At 57.4% G+C, this 23,053-nt stretch overlaps 1 protein-coding gene across 1 annotated transcript; it reads left to right on the top strand.

Annotated features, from left to right (window-relative positions):
* Positions 1–8,162: 8,162 nt before the first annotated feature.
* ZNF395 (zinc finger protein 395) lies at positions 8,163–22,160 on the top strand. The gene is made up of 10 exons (XM_084285087.1): positions 8,163–8,216; positions 13,225–13,471; positions 15,218–15,405; positions 15,703–15,815; positions 16,378–16,613; positions 16,705–16,805; positions 17,501–17,771; positions 18,450–18,542; positions 18,634–18,737; positions 18,967–22,160. Exons 2-10 carry the CDS (start codon positions 13,235–13,237, stop codon positions 19,076–19,078), a joined length of 1,455 nt encoding a protein of 484 aa, XP_084141213.1. The 5' UTR covers positions 8,163–8,216; positions 13,225–13,234; the 3' UTR covers positions 19,079–22,160.
* Positions 22,161–23,053: the final 893 nt, after the last annotated feature.

The following is a 23,053-nucleotide window of genomic DNA, read 5'->3' as shown; positions in this document are numbered from 1 at the left end:
AAGGCAGGAACACGCCCGGGTACCTCCTGAGCAGGAGGAGCACGTGGAAAATGTTCAGGACGGTCACAGCCATCAGTCCTTGCTCCTAGAAGGCTTTGGGGATTTTTAAGAGCTGGTTATGGGAATGTACGACCCTGTTCCAGAGCAAGAGAAGGGAGCAGGGGATAAAGGATTTCTTTTTTGGGGCTAAAAAAAAATCCACATTATCTGGAGGTGGCTAGACTGGGTCTGGTTCTCAAGACCTCAGTGCTGTTAAACTTACTCACATCGTTGCTGCAATTGAGGCCAAAAAATATGAGAAACCCTCCCAAATCCTGATGGATTTCATAAGGCCAGGATTTTGCCTAAAATCTCTAAACGTGAGCCAAAACAGGAGGCATCTGGGTATCATGAGAGACCATTAGATCCATGGTGATCCCTGGGCGGATCACCCCGGTGAGATGTGCCTTAGGGGAACGTCTGCAGACCCTTGAGTTGGGAACAAGGGTGAGAGCAAGGAGAGGCAGCAAACCTGCACGAGGCACCACAACATCCTTCAGAAAGACGAGTTTCTGTCCCAGGAAAAGCAGCTGAGAGCATCCAGAGCTGTGGAGGGTGCCTCTCAGGAAAATGTTGTGGTTTTCTCCAAGTGTGGCAGCTAGAAATGCACTTAAGTTTTCTCCTCCTCACGTTTCTTCCCCAAATCACTTGATCCCACAAGCTGAGGAGGTTAAAAAAAAATAAATCACATTTCAATGGCTTGCAGCAAAACTTCAAGAATCATTTTAAGACTGAGACCTTGATATTTTTCACTCTGGACTTGCTCGGACCACAGCACACGTTGGTTCCTTTATAACATCAACGACATAGCAGGATTTGGTTAAAAATAATAAAAATAAATAAAAACAACTCCTGTTTGGTTGGTTAATTTGGTACGGGTGGCTTGGCCCCGCTTCATCTCGGACCAAAACACAACGACTGATATTAATAGACTCCAAATGTCAGTTAAGCAGTTTATCCTGAGCTTGTGTACTCAGAAATGAATAATCTCTTGAGGTTGAGGGCCAGAGGCCAAAGCAAAACGCCAGGCAGAGCAGCGGGTAGGTAAAACCCAGCCAAGCTCATTCAGCTGCCCGGCGCTGTTAGACTCAAGCTAAACATTTAATATTAACTGAAATTAAAGCTGTGACTAACGACTGTCCCGTGGCAGGGTTTTGTATACAGGATTTTTCTTTCCATTGTGTTTTTTTCTCATTTTAAAGTTGTGCACGATAATTTTTAAAAATTGGATAAGTTCACGCCGCGTACATAGTGACAGGGGAACTCTGTACAAAGACAGTAAAACAGAAATCAGCAGATTTTAGGTCTTCCTACATACAACAGGCTCAGCCATTGCATAATACTTTGAGCTGGAACTCCTCATTTAGGTGTTTGTGGAGATTCACCACAATTCGCTGACCGATTCCAAGAGACCAGGATTTTGGGGACAGGAGAGGAAGCCTCTTCTGTAGGTAACTGGTCAATATTTATTATTTTATTATTATTTTTTTTTTTTTTAGAAACCCTAGTGCAGGAATAAACAGTTTCACGTGTGCTCCCTAAGGAAAGAGGTTAACAGATGGGATCCCTCACACAGCTGGACCAGGCTGTCTGTTGGGCAGCACGGTCACAAACGGAGGACGGGGAGAGCTGAGGTGACAACGTTCACAGGCAGGACAAAATCAGCCCAAATCCTCGTGCCCAGAACCAGGGAAAAGATCACGCAGCCGGCAGGATGAGGGGATACAACAGCAGGTGGGATTTAACGTCAATAAGTAACATCTTGGGAAAATTAATCATATACAGAGTTACGGGCTCTAACTCAGCTATTACCTCTCAGGGTTATTGTCAGCTTCAGCTGTTACCTCTCAGGAAAAAGAAATCTGGGGGTTGTCGTCGATAGCTCCAAGGAGAGCACTGGTTAAAACTCAGCAGCAGCCAAATCCAGCGTTGGCAGCACGTCTGGAAGGAACAGAAACCAAAATAGCAAACATTATTACGTTGCTGCTTAAATCTGTGCCACGTTCTGATGACACAGGGAGGGGTTACCCAAGCACCAGAGGGAGAAGTCAGCTCCCGCACGAGGAGACCAAAAAGCCGAGGACGTTCGCGAACTACGTGACCGGTGGGGCAGGCAGGGAGAACCTGATAAAAAGCTCCTGAGTCATGGATACTGCGAGGAAGGCGAAGGAAGAGTTACGCAGCACACGGTTGAGACAAAAGCTGGGGACACCGAAGAAATCCCAAGGCAAACAAGAGGAAGCAAGTTTTTCACGTAGCGCTTCGGCCACAGGTGAACCTGCTGGGGCAGGATGTCGTGGGGAAGCAAGAGAATTAAAAGAGTTCAAAAGGGACTAAACAAATGAATGGATTCAGGGTATATTAGTGCTATTAAACACCGTAGGCTGATGTTCTTCAGATTAAAAGCGGGCCATTAGCTGCAGGGAAGCTCCCTGCCCTGCACGAAATGATCTCAGTGCTCAGTTTCAAAGGCTGCTCTCATGACACGCTCCCACCACCGGTGCTGCCACACTCGCTCACGGCCTCAGCTGCGGTCAGGCAGGAGCAGCAGCTCCAAAGGCAGAGGTGGATCTTGTCTGGGGGCCAGGCACATCAACACCATGATGAGATTTATGTGCCTGCACTGATCAGGTTTCATTTTATTGGTATGAAGAGGAATCAACTGCCCAGTACTACACATTTGGGCTGTTTAACTGCTAGATTATACACACACACTGCCTCTATCTTACTATTAAACAGTGTATAACACTACATCTATCCCAAAGGCTTAGATCAGTTTTAAAGAAGTACTATTAATTCTCATTTTCTTCAGCCTGAGCTCTGGCTTAGCTTCTTCAGCTCAATTTCACCAAAGATTTAATCAGACCTCAGCCCCAAACCTTTTCAATAAAGGTGCAATTAGTAAAATGAGAATGACTAAACCCGGAGAGAACATTGTGTGCATTTTATATGAATGTATCTTGAAGGGTCAGAGTTTTCAAAAGCCTTTGAAGAACTGTGCTCAATTTAGGACAGGTATTTCACCAGCTCAACCGATTATTCACTCAAATTAATGCATTTTTTGATGGGTTGCAAGCCGTCCTTTAGAAGGGCGCTGCCTGACGCTGCCAGGACACAGCTCCTGCCACAGCCACCATGCCTCCTGAAAAGAACCAAGTGGAGAAATTTAAAATAAATACATAAATAAGCAGATAACCTTCCCTCATCCTGGAGTTTTCCCTTTTTTTAATGAAATAACCCAAACGCCGCCCCCACGGGGCGCTGAGGGCGAACCTCCGGCCCCCCTCAGCAGGACCCTGAGGAGGGCTCGCCTCAGGAGCCCCTTCCCCGGCCCAGGAGCCGCTGTCCCTGGCCCGTCCCCCACAGGACACCGCCAAACCGGGCCAGGAGCCCGCAGGGGCCACCCCGGGAGCCCTCAGCCCCGCCGCTCCCCTCATAGGCGGGCACCGAGCCGAGGCCTACAGGCGGCTGAGGAGAACGCGAGCCCTCCACCTCCTCCGCCCTCCCACCCCACACTGGCGCCTCACTCCGCCTCAACCCCGCTTGAGGCGCCGGAAGGCGGGGCTTCCCCCGCGGGACGCGCTTCTATTGGCCGCCTCTCCGCGCCGTCCCCTCCCATTGGTCCCTCGCGGCTCGCAGCCCGCCCCGATTGGCTGAGCTCCCCACCCCCGCCTCCTGGCTGGCGGGGGCGCGAACGTGCGGCGCGGGCTGTTCCCTTGGCCGGGGGGCGCGCGCGGCCTCCACGTGGGGAACAGCACGTAGGCAGCGCGCGCGGGGGGGGGGGCGCGCGGCGTGCCCGCGGGGGCGGGGCGGGGCGGGGCCGCGAGGGGCGGGGGGCACGCGCCAGGAGCAGCCATTGGGGGGGGGGGGGGGGCGGTTATGGGGTCTGGGGAGGGGTCATAGAGGATATGGGGCGGTTATGGGGTCTGAGGAGGGGTCATGGAGGATAGAGGGTGGTTATGGGGTCTGGGGAGGGGTTATGGAGAATATGGGGTCTGAGGGGTGGTTATGGGGTCTGGGGAGGGGTCATAGAGGATATGGGGCGGTTATGGGGTCTGGGGAGGGATCATGGAGGTTATAGGGCAGTTATGGGGTGTGAGGGTGGTTATGGGGTCTGGGGAGGGGTCATAGAGGATATGGGGCGGCTATGGGGTCTGGGGAGGGGTCATGGAGGATATGGGGCGGTTATGGGGTCTGGGGAGGGTCATGGAGGATATGGGGTAGTTATGGGGTCTGAGGGTGGTTATAGGGTCTGGGGAGGGATCTTGAAGGATATGGGGCGGTTATGGGGACTGGGGAGGGGTTATGGAGGTTATAGGGTGTGAGGGTGGTTATGGGGTCTGGGGAGGGGTCATGGAGAATATGGGGCGGGTGTGGGGTGGGCGTGAGGTTTGAGGGGGATTATGGGGAGAGGGGGGCGGCTGTGGGGTTTGAGGAGGGGTCTTGAAGGATACGGGATGGTTATGGGGTGTGGGGAGGAGTCATGGAGGATATAGGGCGGTTATGGGGTCTGGGGATGGGTCATGGAGGATATGTGGCGGTTATGGGGTCTGGGGAGGGGTTATGGAGGTTATAGGGTGTGAGGGTAGTTATGGGGTCTGGGGAGGGGTTGTGGAGCATATGGGGTGTGAGGGGGGTTATAGGGAGAGGGGGGTGGCTGTGGGGTCTGAGGAGGGGTCTTGAAGGATGGGGGGCAGTTATGGGGTGTGAGGGGGGTTATTGGGTCTGAGGAGGAGGGGTCATGGAGGATTTGGGGTGGTTGTGGGATGCGAGGGGTGGGTGTGAGGTGAGAGGGGGGTGGCTGTGGGGTGTGAGGAGGGGTCTTGAAGGATATGGGGCAGTTATGGGGTGTGAGGGTGGTTATGGGATCTGGAGAGGGGTCATGGAGGTTATAGGGTCTGAAGGGGGTGATGGGGAGAGGGGGGCAGCTGTGGGGTCATAGGAGGGGTCTTGAAGGATATGGGGGCAGTTATGGGGTCTGAGGAGGAGTCATGGAGGATATGGGGTAGCCATGGGGTGTAAGGGATAGTCATAGGGAGAGGGGGGCAGTTGTGGGGTGGGAGGGGTGGCCATGAAGGATATAGGGCAGCCATGGGTTGTGAGGGGTGGTCATGAGGAAATAGGGGTGGTTGGGGGTGGGGTCTGAGGGGCATGCATGAAGGATTTGGGATAGTCATGGGGTGTGAGGAGTGATCATGAGGAGAGGGGGACAGCTATGAGGTCTGAGGGGTGGCCATGAAGGATAAGGGTTGGCAGTGGGATGTGAGGTGTGATCATGAGGAAATAAGGGTGGCTGGGGGCTGTGAGGGGCATCCATGAAGGATTAGGGGTAGCCATGGGGTGTGAGGGGCAGCTGTGGGGTCGGAGGGGTGGCCATGAGGGATATGGGGCAGTCATGGGGTGTGAGGGGTGGTCATGAGGATAAGAGGACAGCTCTGGAGTCTGAGGGGCAGCCATGAAGGATTTGGGACAGCCATGGAGTGTGAGGGGTGGTTGTGAGGAAATAAGGGTGGCTATAGGGTCTGAGGGGCAGCTATGGAGTATGAGGGGCAGCTGAGAGCAGAGAAGGGCAGACATGGGTGTGAGAGGTGGTCATGAGGAAATAAGGGCAGCTATGGGGTCTGAGAGGCAGTCATGAAGGATTAGGGGTGGCCATGGGGTGTGAGGGATGGTCATGAGGAGATAAGGGTGTCTATGGGGTCTGAGGGGCAACCACAGAGGATATGGGGTGTGAGGGGTGATCATGAGGAGATAAGGATGGCTGTGAGGTCTGAGGGGTGGTCGTGTGGAGATAAGGGTGGCTGTGGGGTCTGAGGGGCAGCCATGAAGGCTTAGGGGCTGCCATGAGGTGTGAGGGGTGGTTATGAGGTGAGGATTGCTGCAGAGTGCGAGGGGCAGCCATGAAGAATTAGGGGCGGCCATGGGGTGTGAGGGGCAGCTGTGAGGAGAAAAGGGCAGCCATGGGGTGTGAGGGGTGATCCTGAGGAGATTTGGGGTGGCCATGGGGTGCGAGGGGTGATTATGAGGAGAAAAGGGCAGTCATGGGGTGTGAGGGGTGGTTGTGAGGAGAAAAGGGCGGCCATGGGATGTGAGGGGCCATCAGGAGGAGACAAGGGGTGGCCATGGGGTGTGCGGGGTGGTCCTGAGGAGACAAGGGGTGGCCATGACGGATATCCATGAGGGGTGAAGGGCAACCATGGCAGCTTCTGAGGCAGACAGAAGGCTCCTGGGACCTCCTCCAAGCATGGCGCTGGGTTTGGCCCCGACACCACCTTCCCCCAGAGCAGGAGGCTCGTCCCCAGCCCCCTCGTGTCACCCAGGGGACACGGGCACACGTCCCCGCGGGCTGTCCCCTCCGTGCTGTGGCAGCACGTCCCCACACGTGCCTCCCGAGCACCTGTCCTCGTCCCCCCCAGTGCCTTCAGGTCCGTGAGGACTTCCAGCGAGCGCTAACTCGGAAACCCAAACCCACAGAGCTGGGGGGTTAATTACGGGGTGTAATTGGCACTGCGAGCTCTCGGCTCGTAAACACATACACACGTCAAAAAGAGCTATTGGAGTCCTTAAGTGGGCGATTTTAGGGTTTTAGGCAACTAGCGGGCCGTGACCCCTTTCTGCCCCAAACGTTTTGTATTAAAATGCCATATTAAATCCCGCCTCGCTGCGAGCGGAGGGCTGGAAGATGGAGCTTTCCAAAAATGATTTCTCCTTCGAATTAGGAATCAAACACCCAGCTCGGGGGGCACCCCAATGTCCAAAAGGGTTTTCCTGATGTGCCTGGGACGCGTCCCCGAGATGAGCACCTTGCACCCACGGTTGCACGCTCGCCGCCAGCCCCTGCCCGAGCGGCAGCCGTCGCCGTGTGAGTTATTCTTTATTTTTAGCAAATAAAATATTCTTTATATTTAGCAAATAGCTTTATGTGGTGTTCATTTAATTCTCGTGAATGCCGACCTGAAGTGGTGAAGGGAAGACAAAAAAATTTTAATTTTTGAAAAAAAATTAAAAAAGGCATCCAAAAGCACGCGGGAGAGCTGGAAAAGGGACTGGAAGCATCGAGTTTGGGTACGGAGGTGAAAGTGGGGATGTCACTGGGAGGGCAACGGTAACACCAGGGACCCTATGAGGGTATGTGTGGGTTGGGGGCTGGAGGATGAGGAGCTGTGGGACCCTACAAGGGTCTGTGTGGGCTGGGGGGTAGTTTATGAATTTTGGTGACCTGGTGGGACCCTGCAAGGGTCTGCATGGGTTGGGGGCTAGGGGATGAGGATCTGTGGTGTCCTGGTGGGATCCTACGAGGGTCTGTGTGGGTTAGGGGCTGGTGGAGGAGTTGTGGTGTCCTGCTGGGACCCTACGAGGGTCTGCACGGGTTGGGGGCTGGAGGATGAGGAACTGTGGGACCCTACAAGGGTCTGCGTGGGCTGGGGGCTGGAGGATGAGGAGCTGTGGGACCCTATAAGGGTCTGTATGGATTGGGGGCTGGAGGATGAGGAGTTGTGGGACCCTACAAGGGTCTGAGTGGGTTGGGGGCTAGGGGATGAGGAGTTGTGGTGTCCTGGTGGGATCCTACAGGGGTCTGCATGGGCTGGGGGCTGCCGGTGGGGAGCAGAGACCGGAGCAGCCCCTTCCCCACAGCGGCAGCCCTTACCCCGCCCTCCCTGAAAACGAAAAAAAAAAATCTCCATTTCTTCCTCTCTTCCTTGATTTTTTTTTTTTTTTTTTCTCTCAGAAAAGCGGCTCCGAAGGGGCCAACGCCGCTCGCGGCCACACAGAGCCAACCCCCGGCACGGCCCCGCCACGCCTCGCCGCTTCCCCCCCCCCTCCCCAAAAAAAACCCAAAAAATCCTTTTCCACCTCAACAACTCGGCTTGGGGGGGGGAGATCTGAGGGAAAAAGGGATATGGGGAAGCTGTGGGGGCTGCCCCCATCCCTTTTCCAGCCCCTTTTTCCCTTCCAGCCGGGACTTGGGCGGCTCGGGGAGGGGGAGGATGATGAAGGGGAGGGGAGGATGATGAAGGAGGGGGCAGGATGATGAAGGGGGGGGCGCTTGGAGAAGGCGGCGGAGCCAATGCGCAGGAAGGGGCCGAGCATGTGGGGAGTTGTTTACACCAGCCCGGCCCCGGGAGCTTTAACCCGGCCGCCGGCGAGGAAGGAGGGAGCCACGGCCCCAGCACGCTGTGAGTAGCTCGGGGACAGCCGGGGAGGAGACCCTCGGGGTCCCCCCCCCCACACTTTATTCCCGGGGGTCCCCCCGTTGGAGACCCAGCTTTGCGCCTAGGGTTTTCCCCCCCTTGCTCTTAGGGTCCCCCTCTTTGCTCCTAGGGGTCCCTCCCCTTGCTCTTAGGGTCCCCGTCTTTACTCTTAGGGTTCCCCCTTGCTCCTAGGGGCCCCCTCTTTGCTCCTAGGGGTCCCCCCCTTGCTGCTAGGGCCCCCCTTTTGCTCTTGGGGGGTCCCCCGCTTTGCTCCTAGGGTCCCCCCCTGGAGACCTCCCCTTGCTCCTAGGGGTTCCCCCCTTGCCCTTAGGGTCCCCCCTTTGCTACTGGGGTTCCTCCCCCCTTGCTCTTAGGGTCCCCCTTTGCTCTTGGGGGTCCTCCCCCCTTGCTTCTGGGCTCTCCCTTTGCTCTTGGGGTCCCCCCCTGGAGGCCCAGTTTTGCTCCTAGGGTCCTCCCCCCTTGCTCTAAGGTCCCCCCTTTGCTCCTGGGGGTCCTCCCCCCTTACTCTAAGGTCTCCCCTTGTTCTTAGGGTCCCCCCCTTTGCTCCTAGGGGTACCCCCCTTGCTCTTAGGGTCCCCCCCTTTGCTCTTGGGGGCCCCCCCTTGCTCCTAGGGGTCTGCCCCTTGCTCTTAGGGTCCCCCCTTGCTCTTAGGGCCCCCCACCTTACTCTTAGGATCCCCCTTACTCTTAGGGATCCCCCCCTTTGCTCTTAGGGTCCCCCATTTGCTCCTGGGGGTCCCCCCCCAGCTGCCGGCGTCCCCCCTCTTTCCTCCTGGAGACCCCCCCTTGCTCCTGGGGCTCCCCTCCCTTTGCTTTTAGGATCCCCCCTTGCTCCTAGGATCCCCCCCTTTTACTCTTGGGGGTCCCCCCCCCTTCCCTTTACTCTTGGGGTCCCCTTTTGGGGTCCCCCCCAAACCCCTTTTCTCCTCCTAGGGGGGTCCCCGCTCCTTCGAGCGACCTCCTGGAGGGGAACCGGGGAAAGGCGGGAGGGGGATAACGAAAAAAAAAATAAAAAAATTTAGAAAATTAAATAAATAATTTAAAAAAAAAAAAGCAAGGAGGGGGCGGGAGCGGCGGTTCCCGCCCGGCCGGGCCGCGCCTCCCTCCAGGACCGGCGGCCGCGTACGTGCGGCGGCCTCCGCCGGGGACACCGGGGGTGGGGGGCGGCCCCGCAGAGGTAAAAAGGGGGCTTGGGGGGGGTCCGGGGAAGGGGCTGGAGGGACACTGGGGACCTTGGGGGATCGTGGGGACCCTGGGGACCACCGGGAGGGGACCGGCAGCCGCCCGCCGCCCGCGCTGCGCCACGGGGAAACCCCCCCCGGCTTCCCTCCCCCCTGTGCCAAAGTCCTGCGGGGCTGTGCTGGGCCCTGTGCACGCCCCCCCCCGGCATTACAACCCCCCCCTTTTGCATTGCAACCCCCCCCTTTTCACTTACAACCCCCTCTTTTGCATTGCAACCCCCCCCTTTTGCATTGCACGGCCCCCCTTTCCCTTGCAACCCCCCCTTTTTGCATTGCAACCCCCCCCTTTTCCCTAACAACCCTCCCTTTCCCTTGCACACCCCCCCCTTTTGCATTACACCCCCCCCTTTTGCATTGCACACCCCCTTTTAGCCTTGCAACCCCCCCCTTTTCCCTTACAACCCCCCCTTTTGCATTGCACGCCCCCCCCCTTTGCCTTGCAACCCCCCCTTTCCCTTGCACACCCCCCCCATTTTCCCTAACAATCCCCCCTTTTGCATTGCAACCCCCCCCTTTTCCCTTACAACCCCCCCTTTGCATTGCACGGCCCCCCCTTTTGCACTGCACGCCCCCCCCTTTCCCTTGCAACCCCCCCCCTTTGCATTGCAACCCCCCCTTTAGCATTGCAGCCCCCCCCTTTCCCTTGCACCCCCCCCTTTAGCATTGCACGCCCCCCCGCGTGCCCCGCCCCCCGGGAATGCCCGTTGCACGTCCCCCCTTCCTTGCACACCCCCCCGTTGCACGCCCCGCCCTCCCCGTGCTGCCCCGTGCGTGCCCCCCTTTTTTACCCCCCCTTTATTTTCCCCGTGCGTGTCCCCCCGCCCCACGCACACGTGTCCCGCGCGGGGCCGCCCTCCGGCCCTGCCATCTTCCCCACGTGCCCTTGCACACCCCTTGCACGCCCCTTGCACGCCCCTTGCACACTCATTCGGCCGTCGGTGCACGCTTGCACGCGCAGCCACACGTGCGTGCGCTTGCACAACCCCGCGTGTGCCCACCCGCCGAGCCCTCCGGCCGTGCCATCTTCCCCACGTGCCTTGCACGGCCCTTGCACACTCACTCGGACGCCCGTGCACGCTTGCACGCGCGCGTGCACTCGCACAACCACGCGCGGGCGTGCTCGCAGACCCATTTGCACGCTCGCACGGCCCCGCGCGCGCTCGCACAGCCCTGGGCGCGCTCGCACAGCCTTGCACGCGCTTCCCCGGCCTCGCACGCGCGCGTGCAGCCTCGTGCGCTTGCACACCCACGCGTGCACGCCCCACGCCGCCTCCCAGCCGCTCTCGGACCCGGCGAGCTGCCGCCCTTTCCTTCCTGGCCGCCTTCCCGCGGGGCCGGGCTCCCCCGCAGCGGGGGCCCCTTTCCCGGGGGGAAACCTCGCCGCCAGCGCCCGCGCCGGAAAGTGCAATTTTTTTTCTTATTTTTTTTTTAATTTTTTTGGGGGACATTTTCGGCCTTCTTCCCAAAGCTTTTTCCTCGGGAATCACCCGGCAGCGGCTCCCCGCCGCCGCTTTTCGGGTTGTCGAGCGCTTGGGTACGGTTATGGCTGCTCGGCTTGGAGAGGGAGGAGGAATTCGGACGGGGTTTGTGCTCCCTGCTCCGGATCCTGGCGCCGCACCAAGCTGTTGCGTTGCCGCTCCCGGCCGCTTGCCACCTCTCTTAGGAGCTCTTTTTTTTTTTTTTTTTTTTTTTTTTTTTCTCAATAAAAGCCCAAACTTTGCGATTCGCTCCCGATCTGTTTCCCGGCCGTCTGCGCGCGGCCGTGCCGTGGCTTGTCAGGAGCTCTGGGGGGAGTTTTGGGGCGAGAAGGGGTTTTTTGAACCGGGAAAGCTGAGGGTTTATTGTCAGTTATTGCAGCACTTAGAGGCTCTTAAAAGATGGATTTTATGGTCGGCTGTGCTCATCTGCGGTGCTTTGTGGTGCGAGTTCGGCTCCGTTTGAAGGAACCTGTACTTTTTTTTATTATTTATTTTTCAAGAAAAGGGGGGGGAACACCGGGCTTTGCTGGCTTTGCCCCGCACGCACGCAGCAAAAAGCGCTTCCCGCTGCGGACCCGAAGCTCAGCACCCGGGTGCTGAGCTCCAGGCCTTGGCTTTGCCATCCCCTAACCTTCCCCGCGAGCCAAACGAAGCTCTCCTCGTTAACCGAGCGGCCTCTTCTTGCCCCCGGGCTCCGCTCCGGTGCCGGCTGCTGACGTGCCGGAGCTGGAAACTCGCCGTCCCAAAAAAAAAAAAAACGCACGCCCGGGCATTGGAGCAAGAAAATAATTTGGGAGCGGTGCCGGCGCTGACCCCTGCGGCGCCTGATTGCAAACAGCTGGGAGGACTCGAGGCGGCTCCGGCGGCGGCGGCGAGCCCAGCGCCCGCTCCTCGCCTCGCTTTTTGTGTTTTTGGGCTCCGGGCAGAGCGCCGAAACGGGATCCGGCCTTCAAAGGACGGGGTCTACTGGAAGCAGATGTGGCTCCAAGGCCCAAAAGGGATTTTGGAGGGAGGGTTTTGCGCCTCCGGGTCGCAACCGTGCCGCTCTCCTCCTTCCCTGTACATCAACGCGGGCCGAAATTTGGGGCTCAAACCTCCAGGAGCAGCAGCAATCCTCCGAGGAGCGGTTAGCAAAACCGCCGCGTTTCTCCCCAAATCCTCGCCACACGGAATGATGCTGGAAGGAAGCGTGGTCGGGGGCTTTTGGGGCTGGCATTTTGGGGCTGGCAGCGCCGTGGTGCTTGCGTCCCCTTCCATCGCGGGGGCTCCCTGCCGCCTCCTCCTCGTCCTGCTGCTTGGCTCCGAAGGCGCTGTTAATTTTCTACCCGGGGACAGGCAGATTTCGGGGGAGGACGGAGCGAGCCGGGCGCGCGTGGTTGTTCATAAAGGACCTCGTAAATCCCGGGCGGCCTTTGAAGCGGGACGGGGTTTGGAGTAACCCTTCCCGGGACGGCGTGCCCGGCCCAGATGGAACAAAATCCTTGCGTTTTGCAGTAAAACACCGCTTCTCTGCGACCCTGAACTGAGCATTTCTTGCCTCAACCCTGGGCTGGGCAGCAGCAAACCCCCACAGCCGGGTCTGGCACCCTGAGGGATGTGAGGGGGTTTTTTTTGGGGTGCATCCCAAGGCACGGGGGAGATGCTGGCTGAGGAGTTGTTGCAGTGGCCTTGGCTGCACCAGGATGCGTTGCCTGTCCCCATACCTGGATTTCTTTTGGTTTTAAGAAACCCTAAACCCACTTTTTTTCTTCTAAAACAGCAGCAAAAACTCTAAACCCAAAGAAACAAGCCAGAGAAGGCAGCTGTCGGCACGCGTTTGCTAGAGTCACACCAACCCGAGCAAAAATAGGCTGGGAATAGTTACAAAAGGATTATTTAGACCAAAATGCCCCAAAGGCTACGTTTTTAAGCAAAACTGGACAGGAGGACGCGGCCGTTTCTTGACCCTGGGAGCGCAGGGCACGAGGTGCGAGCTTGCAGGAGGCTTCCCCAAAAACCCCGAGAAGGTGGCGTGGAGGAAAGGAGAGCGTCGTGGGGGGCCTTTTGGTGTGGAATCGGCAAAAACGAGGCTTTTATGGGCACCGTCCCCACGTGCCTGAGTCTCTGGATGTGTGCAGAGCCATGGCTTTGGCTCCTAGGGTGACGACAGCGAGGGGAAGCACCCCATTGGGGTTTTGGGGTGCTGCTGCTGGTTGCTTAGCGCGGTGCTGTGCTGGAGATAACCTCCCCGTGTCCTTTTTTCTCCTCCTGCAGCGTGGCCGAGATGGCGAGCGTGCTGTCCAGGCGCCTGGGGAAGCGCTCCCTGCTCGGCACCCGCGTCTCGGCGCCCGACGGGGTGCTGGTGGCCCCCCAAATCCACGCCTTGCCCGCCGACCTCAGCCGGCCCCTTGCCCCCCTGGCACCCCCGGAGGACGGATCCTGCCCGCAGGCGGTGGAGGAGAGCAGCCGGGCACCGAGGTTCCCCAGCCCCGGGCACCATCAGCTCTGCGCCGGGCAGCAAGTACGTAAGGAAGCTTTTGGCTTGGGGCAGGGGGAGAAAAATCAGGGTTTTTTTCCCTAATTAAAGGTCCCAGGGGGAGCTGTAATTGGGGAGATGTTAATGGGTGTTTGTGCGCTTAGCTCTGGTTGTGCCTGATGGATTTGGGCCATGTTGCTTTGCACAGAGCCCCGTCTGCTGCCTCCAATCCTAAAAATGGGTGTACGGAGAGGACCAAACGCTTTCCTCCAGTATTCTCCAAACATTTGAGGCTAAAGGAAATGAATTTCACACCTCATTTTCCCCCAGTGGACTGCTCCTCCCTGAGCTTGTCCCATCTCCCCAGCATCCATCCTAACACCTGCAGGCACCCCTTTAGAGGAGGGGCCCCCCCCCCTAGCTCCTGCTTGGGCTTCGAGCTGCATCCCTGGCAGCTTTTTGCCCTAGGATTTAGGGTCTGCAGGTGAGGACCTACCTGGAAAAGCAGCCCCCGGGGAAGAAACGGGGGTGACAGCTCCTCTAAAACGTCACCCAGACGTGGTGGCACCCCTGCCTCTTGTCCCTGAGGGCCGTGCTTTGACCTGCGGCAGGGAGCAGCGCGTGTTCCTGGCTCCTACCCGCAGAGCTGTAAAAGTTTCTCCGGGCAGAGCTTGTGAAACGCTGTGTAAATAAGGCCCCTGGTGGGTTTTCTGGCTGCTCCTGCACCCAGCAGGTTCCTCCTGCCCCCTGTTTATGAGCTGTGGGACACTGGGAGCTGGTTTCTCTGATGTGCTCCAGCTTGGGGGGATTTTGCCCGCTTGCTTTGGCTGCTGGAAAGGACTTTAAAACAGCAACAAGGAGGGATTTCAGCAGCACAGCTGGGTTCTGCCTTGGTGGCTTCGCAAACCGAAGGAGCTGCCACCTCCCTGCGTGGTGCCCAACTCAGGAGGATGGATTTTTGGGGTGGGGAAGCCTCGCTCCTTGTTTTTGGGGAGCATCAGGAAGGGGTACAGGCTGCAGAGGCTGCGAGGAAGGTCAGGTGCGTCCTGGCACTCCTCCTTCACCCTTTTTCCTCCCCGTTGTTCCCGCTGGATGTCCCACTGAGATGCTCTCAGGCTTTTTCCCTGGTCGGTGTCTGGGTGCGTGTATCCGTCCCGTCGCAGTTCCTTGGTGTGACACCCTCAGCGTTCCTCTAAAGAGGGCTCCTGGGCCTGTAAATAGCTGCAGACACACGCAGTGCCTCCAGACAGCGACATTTCCACCAACAGAAACATGCTCGGGGCTGCTGGTGGCGCGGAACAGCCTGGGAGAAGCAAGTGAGCCTCGGGTGAAAGAGGAGGAGGTGAGCTCTGAGCATCTCCTCCTGCCCGAGAGCAGCAACGGGAGGAATTGAGGTGCAATTAGAAGGTCCTTGCGCCCGGGAGACCTCTGTTCCCTGGCTTTTCATCCCCTCACCTACGTGTTTTCCCAATTATTGTAATAATTGGGGGTGTCTGCCACAGGATGGCGTGCAAGGAAAGCCAAACCAGAGGAATTAACTGGGGAAAAACCCGTCCAGAGTGGTGATGCTCTGTGAATGAGCTGAGGATGAGATAACGTACCAGGGAGGGGCAGAGCTTTCAGCAGCGGGGTTGGGGTGAGCCCCGGCACCCCTCTACTTTGCAGGGCCAGCTCTGAGACAGCCTCAATCCCAAATCCCCCTGTTCTGGGGACATCACACGCAGGGTTTCATCAGGTCAGGATTTCTGACGGCACCAACAAACCTCCCCGCGTCTCCTTTTCCTTTTCCAGGTTCTGGTCGCCTACAGCGGGCAGGAATTCGCACGGCTGGCGGAGCAGCACGACCCCCCCAGCGACAAGGTGAAGGTGCTGCAGCCCGAGCAGGGCTCGCACACGTGCTGGAGGATGCAGGACACGCGGCCAGATGCCACCGAGGCGCTGCAGAGGTCGGTGTCCAGCAGCATCGACGTCCCCAAGAGGTACACGCCTCAGGCCGGCTCGGTTCCCTACCAGCAAGAGAGAGGTGATGGGGATATCTCTGCTTTATCAAAGAGTGGGTTATCCTCAGAACGGTGCAGTTTAGGATTAAGGCGGATTTATTTCCTGCTTTTGAGGGAGAAAACGGCCTTTCTGGTGACTTCAAAATGACCCCAAGCCCGCAAGGCGCTGGTGGGAGCCGCGATGCCGCCGCAGGTCGCGGCTCCCCTGCTCGTGGTGGGTTTTTCCTTTGCTTTTTTCTGCCGTGAATTTTACATTTCTGTCCCCCCACGGTGCAGGAAAGACGATGCGGCCGTGGAGATGGACGAGATGGTGGCGGCCATGGTGCTGACGAGCCTGTCCTGCAGCCCCGTGGTGCAGAGCCCTCCTGCCAGCGACAGCGGCATCCCCCGTGAGTGTGCATTAAAAAAAAAAAAAAACACACACAAAAAAAACACTTTTATTATAAGAATAACAACATCTACACTCAAAAATGGAGAAATAACCTGGTGCTTTCGCCAGCCTGGGCTGGGATGGATGCAGCCCAGAGGAGCCCGTGGTGCTGGTGCTGTTTGGGACGGCGCAGACGGGGTGACCCTGCCCTCCGTGACCGTCCTAGGGGGGCCGGGGAGCCCCGGGGTGGGGAGCACCGCCCGGCTGCTCCTTTTTTTAGTGGCGGTTTCATTCCCGAGGAGTCAAATGGAGCCCGGGGGATAAAAATAGCAGCTGGGAGCCGTGGGAAGTGTGCGTGCCCCAGCGCTGGCCGCCCGCTGGCTGTGGACGAGGAGGGGGAAGTGGGGTAAAAGTGGGAGCTGGCACCGAGCAAAAGCACAAAGGCTTTGTGTAAAAACATAAAATAAATAGAAGGGAAACGTCCTCACGGTTATATCCAGCCTCGGGGCTGCTCTCAGCCCTCTGGGGGGGGGTTTGGTACGCCCTGGAGTGACGGTGGCTGCGTGTCCCCCTCCGTGCAGCCTCGCGGGCAGCGTGTGATCCCTGGAAGGAGAGCGGCGACGTGTCGGACAGCGGCAGCAGCACCACCAGCGGGCACTGGAGCGGGGGCAGCGACATCTCCACCCCCTCGCCCCCTCACCCCGAGGGCAGCCCCAAGCACTCCAGCGAGGCCCTGAGCTCCCCGCCGGCTGATGACGGCTTCGAGACCGACTCCGACCCCTTCCTCCTCGATGAGCCGGCTCCGCGGAAGAGAAAGGTACCAAAAAAACTCAGAACCCCCAGGACAGCCCCCCCCAGGGGCTGTTGTCACCCAGCTGGGGGTGCCACGAGCTCTTTTTGTCCCCCAGAACTCGGTGAAGGTGATGTACAAGTGCCTGTGGCCGAGCTGCGGCAAGGTCTTGCGCTCCATCGTCGGCATCAAGCGGCACGTCAGGACCCAGCACCTGGGGTAAGGCCCGAATTTCACCTCTTCAGCCTCCAAACCTCTGTGCCCTGGTGCCGAGCGTGCTGGGAGCCACCAATTCCTGCACTAAATAACCCCAAAACCAGAGATGCCCCACATCTGTGCAGCAAGCTTGGTGCTGCTGCCACTTGTCCCCTCCGTGCAGCAGGAGCTGGGCTCCAGGATGGGAAATTTTCAAGGGCAAAAGTGCTCGGGGTTAGTTTGTGCAGCTCAGGTCTGCCTCTAGGCACCGGATTAGGGTGTGGGGAGCAGCTTTGCTGTTGCAATTCTCACCACAGCCTCCGATTTTTCATCCTTTTACGCATTTTTCTCCTCTTTTGCATTTTGAGTGCTCCGGGAAAAGCGCTGGCAGTGGGTGCAGCGGCGGTGCAGGACTGCCATCCAGTGCCAAGAAACGCAGCGGGACAGCAACCAAAAAGGCCCTGGGCTTATTTTTTTTTCCCTCTTGGGCAAACCTCAGGGCTTCACCTGCAGCCAGCAGTGCCTGGTCACCCCGCTGGTGTTTCTGGCGGCGCTGGAAGATGCGCTCACCTTCCTTCCACGTGCTGCTGCTGTCACAGAGGCAGAATCCAACAAGATGCTTTAGCACCTGCAGGCAGAGCCCTCTTATCTTGCAGCACCTCCCTCCCCCAGCCCCAGGAGCTGCCTTTTCACCCCTCTCCCCCTTTTCTCCCTGGCAGGGACAGCGCCGACTCGGAGCAGCGGAAGCGGGAGGAAGATTTCTACTACACCGAGGTGCAGGTGAAGGAAGAGCCTGCTCCGGAGACGGTGGCAGCCGCCAGCCCCACGTCCGTATCCTCATCCTCTCCCATCATCATCCAGCAAGCCCTGGCCAAGCCCGAGGCTCTGCTGCTGGAACCGCCGGCGTTGGAGCCGGCTCTGGCCAGCAGCGCTCTCAGCCAGTCTGCACCCAGCTCCTTCTGGCACATCCAGGCCGATCACGCCTACCAGGTGAGCTCCAGCCACCCTCCTGCCCTCTTAGCAGGGCTCGGGGGCTTCAAGGGGGCTCAGGGGCTGCTGCTGAGGTTGTTTCAGAGCCAGGGGAGCTGTCGGCCTCCGCTGTTCCCCTGCAATTACCCGGCGGTGGTATGCAACACGCCCTGCTCCCGGCAGATAGAGCCCGGCAGGAATGCGGCCGTGCCGGATCCTGCACGTCCCTGCTGCTCGGGGAACCTGGAGATATGGGGTGGTGGCCTCGTGGCCGGTCCCTGTCCCATGTCCCCTGCCACAGCGGCGCTCGGAGCTGCAGGGGCTGAGCGTGGGGGGACGGATCCCGAAGCTGCGTGCGTTTCCGTGCCCACCCGGGCACTAAACTAAAGGCAGAAAGCTCCTTGGAGCCTACGTAAATGGGTGAAAAAATAAATAAATCAGGCACGTGTAGGCTGCTGCCTGTGGTTTGGCATGAGCCCTGCAAGCAAACGCAGGAGCAAAGAGGCTCTGCCCTAGCAAAGGGGGAACGCTGCCCGTGCCCTGCCCTGTGTCAGCAGGAGCCACAGGAGGGCTTGCACCAGGGATTTCCTTCCCACCCCCAGTGCTCCCAGTTTGGCGGTTCCCCATGCTGGTTTGCACGTGGGAACGGGACCCCCAGGGCTAACGCTGACCCCTTTTTTCCCCCCTTTCTCCCCGCAGGCCTTGCCCTCCATCCAAATCCCAGTGTCCCCCCACATCTTCACCAGCATCAGCTGGGCCACCGCCACCTCGACTCTCCCGTCCCTGTCACCGGTGAGTCCTCGTCCATTCCCCTTGTTCCTTGGGGAGCTCCTGGGCTCCCTCCTGGGTTTATAAATTCCCCTTTTCTGGCTGTCCCGTGCAGGTGAGGAGCCGGTCGCTCAGCTTCAGCGAACCCCAGCCGCCCACGCCGATGCTCAAATCCCACCTGATCGTTGCCTCGCCGCCCCGCGTGCCCCTCAGCACCAGGTGAGGGTCCCGTCAGAGCAGGAGGGACGTGTTCCCAGCTCACCATCCCTTGGGGGTGTTGAAGGAGAGGCCAGACGTGGTGCTTGGGGACACGGTTTGGTGATTTTTGATTCTGTGATCCTACGAAAATGATGCTCGGTGGCACTTACAGGGCTTGAACCTGGGTATAGCGGAGATGTTACCCGAAATTTCACAGTTTGGGGTAATTTTCGGCTTCTTCCCTTCGCAGGAAAGTCCGCGGTGAAGCCAAGAAGTGCCGTAAGGTGTACGGCATCGAGCACCGGGACCAGTGGTGCACGGCTTGCCGGTGGAAAAAAGCCTGCCAACGCTTCCTGGACTGAGTCTTCCCTCCCTGCTCCTCCCCGGGGAGCACCGGAGTCCCTCACTGCTGCAACCAGGGACCTTGGAGGCACCTCCTGGGACTCCAGAAGAGACCTCCAGAGCTGCGTGTAAATTCCTCCTTCTGTATATTGTACATCAGCTGGGTTTGCTCTTTTTTTTTTTTTTTTTTAAAAAAAAAGAAAACGTTTTCCTTTTTTTTTTTTTTTTTTTTAAACGTGAAGAATTATCTCCCTCTTGTACAGTAAAAACTGGGGCTGGGAGGAAGAAGCTGGTGGCTCGGCGGTCAGGGGGAGCTCCTAAAGGTGATCTGGGGACCAAAGAGCTTCCTGCATTTCCCAGGTCAGCACTAAAACCTCCTGAACCGCCGCGCCGGGGCCGGGGTGAGGCGTTGAGGCAGCTTTCCCTGGCCCTTGGCTCCCTAAAAAGTGCAAATCCCTCGAGTCCTTTAAGGGACGATGTCGATAACAATGAGAGCTTTAAAAAAATAATGCTGTTGGGCTGTTGCTAGCAGGGCAGGGATGATTTTGGGGGCAGGAGTCACGGGTTTCCCTCCCGGGTGCCCGTGTGGATGTGGGTTTTATTCGTGTTGTGTCGCACGGGAGCTGTGCCTGTCTGGTTCCAGTTGGTTTGGAGGGAAAGAAAACCTGGCAATCAGGAAAATTATTGGGGTTTTTAAAGCAAAAGCAGCTGTTCCTTCTCATTCTAGGCTTTGTACCTCTGCTTTGCTCCGTGAAAATCTCCACCGTGGCCCTCAGCGTGTCTTTCGAAGCCAGGCTGAACAAACTCGGTCTTTTTTAAAGAAGTTCTGGCTTCGCCAGTAACAGGCAGCTGGGAGGACTGGGAAGGGCTTTCCCTCAGCATCACAGCACGGCCCCAGTTTTGGCAAACCAAAATTCGCTTCGCACCCCATCCACAGCAGGGCAAGAATCTGGACTTTTTTTTTTTTCTTGCTGCATTTTTGATATAATTTGATATTTGCAGGTTACTCACAGCCCATAACCTTTATCCATCAAGCCGAGAGCGATCCCAGCACGAGGCTTGAGCCCGGGGTGATTTTAAGGGCCACGCAGTACAACTAAAATCCCCTTTAAAACCAAATCGTGTGGCTCTGACAAATTATTTTGCTCCTGGATGGACGCGAGCCCTGTCGTTGAAGGGGACAGGGGAGGCGAAGCGGGTTTATCTAGACACGTGTTACTGGTGCTTGTCATCCTTTTTTTTTTTTGTAATTTTATATATACAAACAGAATATCATTCCAGAACCTCTCTTCTCTCCTCCTGGAGCCTGTGTGAGGCTGGGGTGATGGAAAAGCCCTTTCCTCTCCTGCTGGCATCATCCATCCTCGGAGCAGGGGCCAACGCTTTACTTACAACACCGGGTTTTCAGCCTCTTTTCCCTGCGTCCTGGTAGCAATGAGCTGCACGGCGGGCTTCTTGCACTACTCAAAAACTTGTTTTTAGCTTTGTTTTCTTTTCCGGAACGCCCCCAGGCCTTTGCTGCCAGCTGATCTTTGGGTCGCAGGGCCAGCAGGCCCCAAATTTGCCGCTGGCCGTCCCGTTTTGCCCCGCGTTGCCCAGCCTTGGGAAGGGCACGGATGGGTTTTTGGTGATGCTGAAGGTTCAGGTGGGCTCTCCGTGGGGTTTCCAGAAGTGAAAAGTGCTGCTTTGGGAAGTCCCCTGCCGCACCTCGCTGCGTTTTCCCTTCCCAAATTTTAAGAGGCTTGAAGCAGCACCCGGAGCACGGACATCAAACCCCAAAAAGGGGGGATTTGTGGCTCCCTCAGCCCCCGTGCCTTCGCTCCCGCGACTCGGAGAGACCCAGAGGTTCTCCCTTCTTGCTATCCGTGCCCTCCCTGTCCCAAAACGGAGGTGGGGGCCCTGTTTTGGGGCCCCACCACTCAGGAAACCCAAAGCAGGGTGCAGCGTCCGACAATCCGCACCAACCCCTCGCCCTTTTTCTGCTTCAGGCCGGGGTTTTTCTCGCTGCCGGGAGCCTGGGCTTGTGAAAAAAAAAAGGAAATTTTCTGATAAAGGTGATTTTTCTAGGAAAAAACGTGTCAGTGACTCTGGAATAAGCAGGCGCGCGTGGTGTGCTGGGTCCCCGGGTGCGACGGGTGCACGCTGGGACCCCCCAAAATTTGGGGGATGCTGCCCCCGCCACCCCCCAGCCCGTGCAGTGCCTCCTCCCCCAGGGAATAGCACTTACTGCCAGGGTTTTCCTGCACAGGAATGTTTTCGTATCAGTGTTTTATCCAGGGGGTGGGAGGCGCCTACAGCTGATTTTCCGAAGGCTTTTGCGGTACAGACATAACTGGACAAAATCGTCCTTTTGCTCGTGGCTCTTTCCTTTTTATTCTCTTTTTTTTTTTTTTTTAATGGCAAAACTGGTGCAGGGTTGCTTTTTTTTTCTTTCAGTTTGGGACTATTTCATTGTTTTTTTTTTACTCTTTAAACCAGAAAAACCCTCTCGTCTTTCTGCAGCTCCCACAACACCTGTCGGGTTGGCTGGCCTCTCATTTTTTCGCTTTCTTCCCCTTTCCCATCCCTTTTCTCATCATTTTTTTAACTCGCTTCCAACCAGCTCTTGACCATCTTTCTGCTCTCAACCACCTCCTCTTCAGCCCCAGCCTGGAAACTCAGCTTGGAGAGTTTTCCCTGGTCCACCTGCCTCCCACGTGTATGTATGTATATAGGAACCTCTTAATTGGGCACTAATTGGAGGCTGCTCTCCCTCTCCAGCCCGGCCACGGTGACACCCCGCTGCTGCCGAGGGTGCTTGCACCCCGAGAGGAAAACCCCAGCACAGGGTGGCCCCGCGCTGGCACCCAGCGCCCCGTCACCATCACGAGGTGACATCGGGACGGGTGCCAGGCGGTGGTGGCACGGGGAAAAGGGGTTGGGGACGTTTGTCCCCGTGCTCCTGCGGGCCCCCGCTGCCCGGCCGGGCTGGGCTGATGCCGTATCGGTGAATTTTCTGTCTTCTTCGGAGCTTTTTTCTCGGCTGTCTTCCAAGTATTATTTTTATTGGGAAAAAAAAAATAATTAAAAAAAATAAATAAAAATGTGAAATGTAATTTTTACAGCAGCAATATGAAATATATTTTATAAGAAATAAAAAAGAAAAGTTGCCTGATGCCTCGCTGGCTCTGCCTCGTCCTTGCGGCCCCACGTCCTGGTGCTTTCTTGCCCTGCTCGTGCTCATCCCTTAATATTTCTTCCCCGTTGGCACAACCACTTCTGGCACCACTAGATAGCAGTGTCCGCCCGCCGATGGCACTGCCTCTCCCTCCTGCAGCACATGGCTCTGCTTCCTTTTTTCCTCGGGGGGTGATTTTCCTCCCCCAAAACCCCAAATCCATCGAATTTCAGCCTGAAAGCTCATGGAGAGTTCGGCGCATGCCAACCCCAGCAGGTTTTTGGGGGGTCTTGCAGCCCCTTGCAAGTCGCTCTGTTGACCTCAGAAGCTGCCTTGTGATGCAAAAAGCCTGGATAATTTTTTTTTATTAATATTATTTTTATGCATGGAGGTGAGAGAGGATGTGGAGAAGGAGAAGAGGGTGGGAGGAGAGGTTGAAATTTGGAGAGAAGGGCTGAACGGGGGCACAACAGGTGGCGATGCCTGCCTTGCGGGGGAAAAGGAGAGGAGAAAAATAGATAAAAACTGCACCTGGGAGCACCAAGGGGATGCAATTCTGAGCACTTCTGCAGGGTTTCGTGGCCCCATAGCAGAGGGATTTGGGGGACACCACCAGTCCCAACTGGACACAGGCGAAGCGATGGATGCCCACTGTCCAAAAACTCCACACAAGCCCCCTCTCTTCACCTCCTCCGTGGCTTTGCAAACTGGGACCGAACTGGGGGCACTGGGGGCACCCCATAGATTAACCCCGAGCCTCCTGGTGAGTCCTGGCTGTGGCATTTTGGTGACGACACTAAAAGCCACCCAGCACCACCCGCGATGCCACCACCTCCCC

Source organism: Netta rufina (genome assembly GCF_964035555.1).
Source record: "Netta rufina genome assembly, chromosome: 3".
NCBI lineage: Eukaryota > Metazoa > Chordata > Aves > Anseriformes > Anatidae > Netta > Netta rufina.
Note: the sequence above shows the minus strand (reverse complement) of the source record. Positions and strands in the feature narration are given on the sequence as shown.

Coding starts and splice junctions, on each gene's coding strand:
- ZNF395 (XM_084285087.1), top strand. CDS start 13,235: ATGGCGAGCGTGCTGTCCAGGCGCCTGGGGAAGCGCTCCCTGCTCGGC. Junction 15,816..16,377: donor CAGCGACAGCGGCATCCCCC/GTGAGTGTGCAT, acceptor CCCTCCGTGCAG/CCTCGCGGGCAGCGTGTGAT. Junction 18,543..18,633: donor CTCTCCCGTCCCTGTCACCG/GTGAGTCCTCGT, acceptor TGTCCCGTGCAG/GTGAGGAGCCGGTCGCTCAG.